This window comes from Loxodonta africana, chromosome 22, assembly GCF_030014295.1.
Source record: "Loxodonta africana isolate mLoxAfr1 chromosome 22, mLoxAfr1.hap2, whole genome shotgun sequence".
Taxonomy (NCBI): domain Eukaryota; kingdom Metazoa; phylum Chordata; class Mammalia; order Proboscidea; family Elephantidae; genus Loxodonta; species Loxodonta africana.
Genome location: NC_087363.1, coordinates 43917551 through 43930533, shown reverse-complemented (window position 1 = coordinate 43930533; position 12983 = coordinate 43917551). Strand labels below are relative to the sequence as shown.

Sequence of the window (12983 nt, the reverse complement as noted above, 5' to 3'; positions counted from 1 at the left end):
TGGGTTTCTGATCATATGCTATCTCCTGAAATGATTGAACATCGACCATTTTCAGTATAGTGACTCTGTGTATTCCTTCCATTTTCTTTTGATGCTTCCTGCATCGTTTAGTATTTTTCCCATAGAATCCTTCAGTATTGCAACTCGAGGCTTAAATCTCTTCTTCAGTTCTTTCAGCTTGAGAAATGCAGAGCATGTTCTTCCCTTTTGGTTTTTCATCTTCAGGTCTTTACACATGTCATTATAATACTTTGTCGTCTCAAGCTGCCCCCTTGAAATCTGTTCAACTCTTTTACTTCATCATTTTTTCCTTTCACTTTAGCTACTTGATGTTCAAGAGCAAGCTTCCAAGTCTCTTCTGACATGCATTTTGGTCTTTTATTTCTCTCCTGTCTTTTTAATGACCTCTTGCTTTCTTCATGAATGATGTCCTTGATGTCATTCCACAACTCGTCTTCAGTCATTAGTGTTAAACGTGTCAAATCTATTCTTGAGATGGTCTCTAAATTCAGGTGGGATATACTCAAGATCATAATTTGGCACTCATGGGTTTGTCCTAATTTTTTTCAGTTCCAATTTGAACTTGCATAGAGTAATTGATAGTCTGATCTGCAGTCAGCCCCTGGCCTGTTCTGACTGGTGATATTGAGCTTTTCCTGTGTTTTTTTCCCACAGACGTAGTAGATTTGATTCCTGTGTATTCCATCTGGTGAGGTTCATGTGTATAGTCACCGTTTATGTTGATTTAAAAAGGTATTTGCAATGAAGAAGTCGTTGGTCTTGCAAAATTCAACCATGGGATCTCTGGCATCATTTCTGCCACCAAGGCCATATTTTCCAACTGCTGATTCCTTCTTCTGTGTTTCCAACTTTCACATTTCAATCATCACTAATTATCAGTGCATCCCGATTGCATGTTCGATCAATTTCAGACTGCAGAAGTTGGTAAAAATCTTCCTTGTAGGTGTATGGACAGTATCCTATCACTGACAGCATTGTACTGCAGGATAGATCTTGAAATGTTCTTTTTGACGATGAATGCAATGTCATTCCTCTTCAAGTTGTCATTCTCAGTATAGTAGGCCATATGATTGTCTGATTCAAAATGACCAATACCAGTCCATTTCAGCTCACTAATGCCTAGAATATTGATCTCTATGCATTCCATTTCATTTTTGATGATTTCCAATTTTCCTAGATTCGTACTTTGTACATTCCAGGTTCTGATTATTAATGGCTATTTGCAACTGTTTCATCTCATTTTGAGTTGTGCCACATCAGCAAATGAAGGTCCAGAAAGCTTGACTCTACCCATATCATTATGGTCGACTCTACTTTGAGGAGGCAGCTCTTCCCCAGTCATTTTTTGAGTGCCTTCCAACCTGAGGGGCTCACCTCCTGGCACTGTATCAGACAATCTTCCACTGCTATTCATAAGGTTTTCACTGGCTAATTCTTTTTGGAAGTAGACCACTGGGTCCTTCTTCCTAGTCTGTCTTAGTCTGGAAGCTCAGTTGAAACCTGTCTGCCATGGATGACCCTGCTGGTATTTGAATTCCAGTGGCATAGCTCCCAGCACCACAGCAACACACAAAACCCCACAGTATAAAAAACTGACACATGGGGGTGGCTTAAGGCAAATGCCCCAAAACTGCTTGAAGGATGAATGTATGCACCTTATAATCCCCACCACAACAAGTAATGAAGCTTGGGGAAATCCGATGTCTCTGATGTACCACTTTGGAAAAGATACCCCTTTTTCTTTCAGAGAGGCTAAAAGGACCACGGAGCTGGAGTGAGGCTGAGGGACAATGACCAGATTTCCCCCATTTTCCAGAATAGTCCCAATTTGTAATTGTCTGTCCAGATGTCCAGTCAAGTCTCTTGACTACAAGCCCACAGAATGTTTGGGTCAAGACTAGAGTTTAAAGGTCTGAGTCAGCAGCTTCAGCTAAGAGGAGAGAAAGCTCTAGTAGGAAGTGGGATCACCTCTCTGCATATAACAGGTCCTTCTCCAGAAAGGAAGGAATGGTCTACCCCAAGCATTAACTCCTCATTCTCACATTGTGAGAAACTGTCAAATATCTGCCTCCTTAATTGTACCTTGAAGCCCTGGTGGCACAGTGGTTAAGAGCTCAGCTGCTAACGAAAAGACTGGCAGTTTGAATCCACCAGCTACTCCTTGGAAACCCTATGACACAGTCCTCTTCTGTCCTATAGGGTCACTATGAGTCGGAATCGACTCAACAGCAATGGGTTTGGGTTCTTTTGTTTGTTTGTTTTGTTTTAATTGTACCTGGTGCCAAGGGTAAAAATAAGGAAAGGAGAAGAGGACCCTTTGGTTAGAGATAAACAGTGTTATAGTTAATAAAGTTAGGATTAATCAGGGGAATAATGATTTCTCAAGATGAGGCAAGGAGGGTGGCTGGGAAGAGTGGGAAATGACTTCATCGGAAAGGCTTTTGCTGAGTTTGAAAGGAATAAAGCTCGCCTTTGTTATTCTCCTGGCTCCTGCTCCCATAGCGCTAAAATATAAAGGCTTCTGGCATGACATCTGAGTTTAGCACTGTATTGTTCCCAAGGTGTGCTACTAAAAGGGCTCTTCACCTGGAAACCTCTCCCTGTCTAGGCTTCTGTCAGCCACTGTTCATTTACATACTGGTTTATCATGCAGCCCACCTGGGAATGTGAACAACCTGGACCGGGTGTGGCATTACTTCATCTATCTATTACCACTGTTATGGGTTGAATTTTGTCCCCCCAAGATATGTTGAAGTCCTCACCCGCAGTACCTGCAAATGTGACCTTGTTCAGAAATAGGGTCTTTGCAACGTTATCATTTAGGCTGACAGGAGGTCATACTGGAGTGTCAAAAAACTCTCTGTGGTTGAGTTGATTTTAACTCATAGCAACCCTACAGGACAGAAGAGAACTGTCCCTTAGGGTTTCCAAGGCTGTAAATCTTTACAAAAGCAGACTGCCACATCTTTCTCTTGCAGAGAATCTGGTGGGTTCGAACAGCCAACCTTTCAGGTCACAGACAATCACTTTAACCACTGTGGCACCAGGGCTCCATGCTAGAGTAAGGGAGGTCTTAGTCTTATATGACCGGTGCCCCTATAAAACAGAACAGACACAGAGACAGGGACACAGAGGGAAGAACATCATGTGAGATGCTGCAGCTGCAAGCCAAGGAGCACCTGGAGCTACCAGAAGCTAGGAGAGAGGGGGCACAGAACAGATTCTCCCTCAAAGCCTCAGAAGGTATCAACACAGCCGTCACCCTGACCTCAGACTCCCAACCTTCAGAACTAGGAGACGATACATTTCTGTTCTTAGAAGCCGCCCAGTTTGTGATATCTTTGGTACAGCAACCCTAAGAAACTACTACACACACCTTGCCTGCTCCCTGCTGATTTGACGTCAGAATCCAACATTCATTCGTTCAATAAATGCACACTGAGCATCTATCACACGATAGGTATTGAGGGTCTAGCTGGGAGCAAGACAAACATCAATTACAGCAGAAATTCACAAAAGAGGAAAAAGGCCACCCTTTGTCTTAGAAAAGGGGAATCACAAACTGAAAGCTCTTTCCAGAAATGTGAAGAAGGAGTCACAATTTGGGATCATTGGTCAAGATTTGAGACTGCTGGAGAGGATGTTGTGTTAAGAACTAACTTGCAAAAGGAGTTAGAGAGAAAAAGCTTCCAAAAAGAATGTTGTAGAATGTGACTAGCACACCCCCTCCTCCATCAGTCCATGATGATGTACTTTGAGATCACTCTTCATTCTCCCTGCCACTGAGTTTTTATTTGAGCCCACCTGTGACCTGGTTTCTGGCAGGGGGCCTGCCAGCGTAGGTTATAGGACAATCTCAGGGCAGACAGAGGAGTATTCTCTGCAAGATAAATGAGGCTTGTGTTTAATTCTCTGTCTGGGCAGGAAAAACAAAATGCCTCTGGGAACCCAAGTCTGTGCAACTGGATCAAAACAGAGGTATGGATTTAGAGGCCAACCGCTCAGCATAGCGAGGGAAGGCCTGGGCGACTTTCTTATACAAGTAGCTATGTCAGATGTTGCACACTTCATCCCAAAGATTTGAGAAATCCACAGGTGTGATCTCACCTGTCCAGGCCAGTGTGACCCAAGATATCTCAAAATGCTCACTTCCTACCTTCTTAAGGTGTGCCTCTTCCCCCCAGATGAGTTCTCCTTCTCACTCTCTCAGGTGTAAAGACTTGCTGAAGAGTTCAACTTTGGGCCAGCGACCCTCTCTGATCCTATCTCCTCATCTATAAAATGGGAGCAAAAATACTAATAGCCTAATAATAACCCCTGAGGTGATTGAGGGACTGTGTGAGAGAAATGAGAAAAGGAGTGTGAAGAGCTTAGTAGCTGGTCCATAGGAGTGGTGATACATATCTTAGCATCAATTAAATCAGAATGGTGTTCTCTTCCTCAGGGGGTAGTGGTGGTTCAGTGGTAGATTCTTGCCTTCCATGCAAGAGATCCGAGTTCGATTCCGGCCAATGTACCCCATGCGCAGCCACCATCTCTCTGTCAGTGGGGGGTTTACATGCTGCTCTGATGCTGAACAGTTTCAGCAGAGCTTCCAAACTAAGATGAACTAGGAAGTAAGGCCTGGTGATGTACTTCCAAAAATCAGCCAATGGATTCCAAATGTCCGATCGGAAGCTGATCAAGGGGATAGAGGAGGACCCAGCAGCATTTCAATCTGTTGTAAATGGGGTCGCCATGTGTTGGGGACCAACTCAATGGCAGCTAACAACAACGAGGTGATTATAAGGGATTATGTCAGAGAAGTGGGAAAAAAAGAGTGTGAAGAGCTTACTAGCAGTCCCCAGGAGTGACAGGTACATCTTAAAACCACCTATAAAATCAGCACAGTAATCTTTTCCTCATTCAGTTGGGCGAATTTATGTTAAATCAAGTTATGAGAAGGCAGTTTAATACTTCATAAACGTTAAGTTTAAAAAAAACCCTAACACACTGGGATCATAACTCATTGGTACTTACTTGGGGGAGGGTTTGCAGGTCGCATTCTAGGGCTTTCTCTCCTATTGGAGGCTTTTTTCTCCTTAAAGCCTCCTTCAGTTGAGTTTACTCATCCTCATTTCCAGGAATTGCATCTCCTCTCTGGCAACTACAGAACTTGCTCAGGTTTGGGAGAAGTTAGCTGGCTGAGTCAACGCTTCCGCAAACCACCTGCCTCACCCCCCTACGACAAAGCAGAAAGGGTGGGCAGGGGAACGCAGCTCAGGATTTATTTTTGGACCCAGCTCACTAAAAATACCCCAGCATTCCCATTTGATCACTCTCCCTTTTGACCTGAATGGAGCGCGGCCACGCAGCCGCGCGCCCCACCCTCTGCCCCTTTCCTTTAAAGGAGAAGGGCGTGGGGACACATTCCTGCGGCTCGCGGAGGGACAGATGTAAGCCACCCGGGATGGGGTCGCGGCCGCACTTACGTCAGGGCGGCGCTGTGCTCGGCGGGCCACAGAGCCACCCAAGGGATGGGGGCGGGGGGGCGGAGGAGAGCCTCGCGCTGGGATTGGCTGGCCCAGTGCGAGCGCCCGCTCGGATTGGCTGGCGAGGTTTTAGAGGGAGTCCCGCTCTCCAATTAAAGAGGCCGGGGCGCGTCCGGCTGCGCGCAGAGCTCCTCCTGCCGCCAGCGAACTTGGCCATTCAGTCGCGGTCCCCGCTGCGCGCCCTCGTGCCTCCGCCTGGGAAGCCGGCGCTGTTTCCCCAGCCCAGAGGAAGATGGCAAAGGTGGCTAAGGACCTCAACCCCGGAGTTCAAAGGGTGAGCTGCGATCTGTCTATATTTACCCAGATTCTTTCTTTCCCTCACTGTTTTCCTCTGCCATCCAGGGAAAATTCATTAAATTCCAAGACTTCACAGAAAACCAAACAGTTGGGAATAAATTTTGAGCTAACAGACGCACGTCCTCAAATCTCTTAAAAGCTGCTGTAAGGTATTTGCATTTGTGATTTACTTGACGATGCTAATTAAAATTTAATTCAGGTAAAAAAAATTGTGTTAATCCTATGGTGGCGCAGTGGTTAAGAGCTCGGCTGCTAACCAAAAGATCAGCGGTTCGAATCCACCAGCTGCGCCTTGGAAACCCTATGGGGCAGTTCTATTCTGTCTATAGGGTCGCTGTGAGTCGGAATAGACTCGAAGACAAGAAGGTTTGGGTTTTTATGGTCTGTAGGGAAAAATAAATCCTAGCTTCTCCTCTCCCTCTAACGTCCTGTGGTTGAGGTAGGAGTTGGAGGAAATAATATTTACCTACAAGGAATCTCCCTTTTTACTTTTTCTCTAGTCGGGTTTTTTTTCTTACCCCCTTGGTTTGCGTTTTTGCTTTGTTGTCATCCCCAACACACACACACACACACACACACACAATAGCTTCTTTTAGTTGGTGATATTGGCAGTGGCAGCAGTTCCAACACAAGGGAACTAATTTCTGTCCCCAGGGTCTGCACGTTTCCCTTTCAGGAAGGGCTGGCCAGGAGCCCAGAAGGTCACGGGTAAACCGCAAGGGGGGGGCCTGCAGCTGTCCCTGTAGCTCCAGCGCTCCCCACTCACCTGAATGCAGTTAGAGAGAACACAGGCTGGAGACTTAGAGGGCATGTCAGCAGGAAGGGGGCTGAGACACAACCTAGGCCAGCACCCTCACTTTACAGACAGAGAAACTAAGGCCCAGGGTCACAGAGGGTTGGCTCCAGCAGGCAGCAGAGTGTAATGACAGCCTTAGAAGAACTGCGTTCAAACCCTGGCTCTGCCACTTTCTAGCGGAGCAATATTGCCCAAGTCACTTTTCTGAGCCTCAGTTTCCCTGTTTCTAATGTGGAATGACAGTTCCCACCTCCCTCCCATCCTCAGTAACAAGTGGTGGTGACCCTGTGAATTACCCTCCCAAGTCAGTAATTTCTAAACTCTGATTTCAGGGGATTTAGCCTTGCAGGACAAAGTCCTTCTTAGACAGCTGCATTCAAAATAAAAATGCAGGCCCGCTACTTAGAGGCAGAGCATTCACACTGACCTATAGCTGAGCCCTTGCGCCAACCCCACATGAAGAGTACAGTGGTCCCTTCTGAATCTGCACACCAAGCCACATTGAATCAGGGCATCTCTCTGGAATGTACCATGCCAGGTTGCGTTTGCCAGACTATTTCCAGAATCAAGTCATCTCTCCTTCTATGGAGTTCTGGAGCTCCATAGAAGACCTTTATACAATACTGATTGATTTCTACCTAATAGTGAACTATGGACGCACTGGTCTTATTTCTCTGCACATCTTCCTGAACTCCTTGAGGACATACCTTTCTTGCTGATCTCTGTTCAATACAGTACGCTGTACACAGCGGGACTCAAAAAGCTCTTAAGCGAACGACTTTTATCTGTCCAGCTAAGACCATAGCATTTTCATGTAATACACTTTATGCATTATTGTTTTTTAACTTGTTGTAGCACTGGGATATTTGTGTATCTAAACTGCCGCCCCAAATTCAGTTGAGGTAAGAGAAGTCAGGGCTAAGATAGCAGAGTCCCTCTGTGCTCTGGGTATTTTTACTACAAGTTGGTTCATGGTTAATGTGTGAAATGAGACAGGATATGTGGAAACCACCCTGCCTCACCACAGGCTGGAGGCTTCTGCTTGTAGAAAGCTTTGTTTTTATTTTCCTTTGCAGAGGAGAGTGCAATTATCTGGATTAAAGGTGGAACATGTTCTTCTTCTTGTCACCTTCTCGTGCCAACTTCCTTGGCCTGCAAAGGGTTTATTTTCCATTTAGATCCAATTACAGGCTTAGAGAAAGAATGTGGTGGGTAGAGATGAAAGGGTGGATATTTTTTACCTCTTGGGACTGTAACAATCAGAAGGAAGATTGTGGCTTTGTAGGTTAACTCATGTGTTCAACTCCAAACTGGAAGGGAAGAGAGTGGGAGAGAAGCTGCCTTTGTTGAACATTTCCACAATGATTTTAGTACTGTCTCATATCAACAGCATGCTGAAAAGCTTTTACTACGTATTTATTTTTTCAGTCTGCAACAGTGGGGTTTTTATAACGTTTGGCTTCAGGATACATAATCACGCTTAGACATTTTGAAACAATTTCATAGACTCTTAGAGCTGCAAGGGACCTATTTACAAAATGAGGATGGTTTAAAATGGCTTACAAGCTGTCTCACCTCCCTGCCGCCAAGGGGAAGGTGGTGCCAGGGATCCCCAGCAGCTCCAAAGTCATAAAAAGGGCTTCAAGAGGAAGGTGAAATCCAGAAGCTGGGGGAGGAGTTGGAGTAGCCTTAGCGATCATCTAACCAACCCCAGACAGGCTGAGGAACTCACCATGGGTCACACACATAGTGGCAGAGCTCAGAAGCAGGTCCCCACCTTCTCACATTTGTACTAAGTGAAATGCTCCCACTGGCTATTCTTGAGCCATCATTTGTTTTTCTACTGGGAAAGAGAAAGATTCCTAGTACAGAGAGTGCCCTGCAGAATGGTGAGATTGCCAACATCCTTTGGTAACAAAGGGCGTTAAAGGCCAAATGCCATTGTTCTTGGTGGAACCAACCACTATTGTGGATTTGTTCTTTTGTTTTTAAATATATTTAAGAATTCTGGTTACCAGCACATGGTTTGGCCCCAGATCTGGGTTCAAATGTCAACTCCACCACTTTCTAGCTGTGTGTTCTTGGGCAAGCTAATTAACTGCTAAGTCTTTGTCTTCATCTGCAGCATCTATTTCCCAAGGTGGTTGTGATAATTAAATGAGATGACGTATGTAAAGGGAGCGAGCACTCAGTAAGAGTTAGGTATTGTTATTGTTGGTGGTGGTGACACATTTCATTGGGTTTATGAATGCTGAAAGGAGCCATTTGGAGAAGGAAAGACACATTTTTATTTATGGCTGTCCCAACTGAAAGGTAACCAACTCCCATCCAGCTGAATCTAAGCCAGTTTGCTCAGCCTTGATAAGTTGGGACAATGACCCATCTAGTCTTCATTCCAGTCCAACACATACAAAATCCACTTACACAGAGTTTCTCCTTCTGAAAATGGATCATCAGTCATTGAGCAAGTCACTGTAAAACTTTTGACCTGGAAGGGGACTTGGAACTCTTCTTCCTTTTTAGATAAGGAAACCGAAGCCCAGGAAGGTTGAACTCCTTACCCAAGTTGCTGAGAAGGTGTGCCAAAGCTGATGAGGCCCTTGGTTGTCGAGGAGTCATTTGCAGGAATTTAGAAAGAACTAGAACAAAGAGATCTAAAAGCACGCTCGCTGTACCTGTGCCAATGGATGGACTCCAGAGGGTTCTATTTCTCACCCCTCAACCTGGTGTCCGAGGAGCATTAAATGATGGTATTTCTAAGTGCACCGCCAGAATCAGCTGGTGTCTCTCTCCACAGTTCCCATCAAGTCCTTGTCGGCTTTCCTGTCCTCCAGGTTAGGCCTTCCCTCTGTACTCAGCCCTTCCTGCTTTCACCTCAATTCCTGCAGCGTACAAAAACATTGGCACGATGCCTAGGCGAACCAATCCAATGTAAACACGGCCCTTCGAGAATTGTTGTTGGCTCCCTCAATCTTAAAAACACATTAAGCTGTCACCTAAAGACCTTAATAGCCAAGATATTGGAGACATGCCCATAGGTGTATAAGCAACCTAGTCCAAAAGAGAGCATTATTTAAAAAGAAAGAAAGAAATTATCCAATTGCCTCTTGAAACTCATTGCTGTTGAGTTGATTCCAGCTCATGGCTACCCCATGTGTTACAGAGTAGAACTGCTTCATAGGATTTTCTTGCCTATAATCTTTATGGAAGCAGATTGCCAGGCCTTTCCTCCGTGGTGCTGCTGGGTGGGTCTGAACCCCCAACCTTGGGATTAGTAATTGAATGCAAACCATTTGTGCCACCCAGGAATCTCCGAAAATAGATGCTGAAGCCATCACTTTATAAATTGAAGATTCTTGTCATATGGTGCAGATGTTCTGAATATGTGGGGTTGTGTACTGGTGGTTGACTTTTGCCATTGCAACCATCACCCATGGTGGTGGGAGGCAGGGAAAGGCTTAATCACATATAATCTCTAGGCTTCATTTTAAGCCATCTCAGCTTCAAGGCCTTCTCTCAGCCCAGGACTGACCAAAATGTCTACAAGTAGGAAGGTAGAAAAATGACTTTGGTATTTGCCTCTGAGGATCCTGTGCCTTAATCTTCCCTCCATATTAACTGACCAAAGGTGACAAGGAAGAAAAAGGAGAATAGGCTGAGATCAGAAGAGGCTGTGGGCCTGGAAGGAGGGCCTTCTGCAAGGCTCGTGTGTGTTTGTTTCTTTCCCAGTTCCCTTCCACCCCTGCCTCCAGTGAACATAAGGTAAGGAGTACAGAGATGGTGGAATCATTCCTCCTGCAGCCTGGGGTTGACTGGGCTTCAGAGGAGGCATTTGATTTGACTTTGGGAAGAAGAACCATCTTTTCTTTCCAACTTACACGTTCAGAACAGTTGGTGTATTATAAAGTAGAGATTTGGTGTGATAAGTAACAGACCTTGAGAGTTTTTATCTCCCGACTGGTTCATCCAACACCATTTACAAATGTTTTATAAGTACAGATTTCTGGCCAGGTTTGAGTCGTTACAATGTTGTTATTAGTTGCCCTCAAGTCAGCTCTGACTCATGGCAACCCCACGTACAACAGAACAAACTGTTGCCCAATCCTGCGCCTCTTCACAGTTATTGCTATGCTCGTTGTGGCCACTGTGTATTTTGAGTGCCTTCCAACCTGGTAGCTCATCATCCAGCAGTTTATCAGACAATATTCTGTTGTGATCCACAGAGTTTCCACTGGCTAATTTTTTGGAGAAGATCACCCCAAAATTAATTTGTCTTAATCTGGAGGCTCTGCTGAAACCTCTCCCCCATGGGTGACCCTGCTGGTATTTGAAATACTGGTGGCATAACTTCCAGCATCCTAGCAACATGAAAGCCACCACAGTACAACAAACTGACAGACACGCAGTGGGTCATTGGACAGGTCACTTTGCCCAGGAAGTAGCACGACTTGGGGGAGAATCTAGGCTTCCTTCTGCCTCCAGTCCACTGGCCTTTCCTGCCCATCTCGCATACCAACTGATTATGGCAAAACAGGCCTAAAACACAGCTCAACTGAGTGCAGATTTATGGAACAGCTTTTCAACACATCCAAAATGAAGAGACAGCTGCTGCTGTTTAAGTGCCTTCATTTGGAAATACCCCTCCTCCCATTTCATTTGATAACAGGAAGAGGCTTTGGCTGGCAGCGTGAGGGTTGTCATTATCTTACCAGGTGCAGGGTAACCAGCCACTTCTGCAGGAGTCCTTCAGGATCACTAAATATTCTTACTTCACACGGAGTAGCCTGGGTGTCCTAAACCCATCTTGGAGATTCTCACATATCAATAACACATATTTGCAGAAGCCCTAGAAAATGCTTCTGTGATTTTAACACTTGTATGGGAAGCGTGGCATAGTGGTTAAGTGCTACGACTGCTAACCAAAGGGTCAGCAGTTTGAATCCGCCAGGCGCTCCTTGGAAACTCTATGGGGCAGTTCTACTCTGTCCTATAGGGTCATTATGAGTCGGAATTGACTCGACAGCACTGGGTAATGGGTGGGTATGGGAAGCGTTAAGGAGCCCTGGTGGTGCAGTGGTTAAGCACTCAGCTGCTAACCAAAAAGTCAGTGGTTCGAACCCACCAGCCCCTTCTCGGGAGAAAGATGTGGCAGTATGCTTCCATAAAAATTACAGTCTTGAAACCCCTATGGGGGCAGTTCTGCTGTGTCCTATAAGGCCGTTATGAGTCAGAACTGACTCGATGGCAAGGGTTTTTTTGTTCTGTTTTGTTTTTTTAGAAAGAGTTGGAGTCCCTGGGTGGTACAATCAATTAAGTGCTTAGCTGCTAACCAAAAGGTTGGAGGTTCAAATCCATCCAGAGACACCTTGGAAGAAATGCCTGGCAATCTACTCCTGAAAAAATCAGTCATTGAAAACCCTACGGAGCACAGTTCTACTCTGACACACATGGTGTCGCCGTGAGTCAGGGTCAACTCTAGAGCAGCTGGAGTGGCTACAGAAGGAGTTGAGCAGGAAGCTGGTTCTTGTATGTGCACTTAGACTCTTGTAGTGGCCTCAGCTCATGCTTGGTGTCTAATCCCAAATATTTGATGTGCAAATTCAACTTTGTTTTCACAAAAACAGAAACAACAATGCAATTGTAAAGCTTCATAAAACTCTCAGAACAACTCCTTGGCTTATTATCTGCTCTTTTATATGAGGAGAACCTTTTACTTTTTTTCTCAAATAGGACATATTTGGTCTTAACTTTGATCATCTCTTTGGACTCTTGCCTTCCAAGGACGCTGCAGGAAGACTTACCTGTCCTTTGTTTGGACAGACAAGTTCGGGAAAAAGCGAAAGAGAGGAAGGAAAGGCATGTCTTGAGGATACACACGATGCTTGACACTTTCTCATATTAAGGACTACCTTGCAACAATATTATTGTCATTTTTACACATGAGTAAATTAAGATTAAGAGTTAAAATGGCTTGCCTAAGGCCAAATGAGGAGTACCTGGGTGATGCAAACGGTTAAGCACTCAACCACTAGCTGAAAGGATGGCAGTTCAGACCCATCCAGAGGCGCCTCAGGAGACAGGCCTCAAAGACCGTGCAGAGTAGTTCTGCATTGCACACACGGGGTCACTATGAGACATAATCAACTTGCAGCAACTAACAACAACACCAACAAGGCCGCATGATGGAAGGTTAGCAACTCAAATCCAGCCCTCTCTGATCCTAAAAGTTAAGCTCTTTCTAATCCACAAGAAGCGAGAAGGCATTTATCAGGTAGAAAGGGAGTGCATTGATTCCTACAGACTCCACACACAGATCAAGGTCTGCCCACTCATTTTCT

The 12983-nt window shown here is 45.2% G+C and overlaps 1 protein-coding gene across 2 annotated transcripts in view; it reads left to right on the top strand.

Moving 5' to 3' along the window:
• Positions 1-5667: 5667 nt before the first annotated feature.
• LMCD1 (LIM and cysteine rich domains 1) overlaps positions 5668-12983 on the top strand; it is an 81612-nt gene continuing 74296 nt past the window's right edge. The window contains exon 1 of one of the 2 annotated variants that reach the window (XM_010590027.3): positions 5668-5826. In XM_010590027.3, the coding sequence (XP_010588329.1) occupies positions 5785-5826 (42 nt within the window). In that variant the 5' untranslated portion in view covers positions 5668-5784. The remainder of the gene's footprint in view (positions 5827-12983) is intronic. The other variant, XM_003409775.4, reaches the window with a different exon arrangement.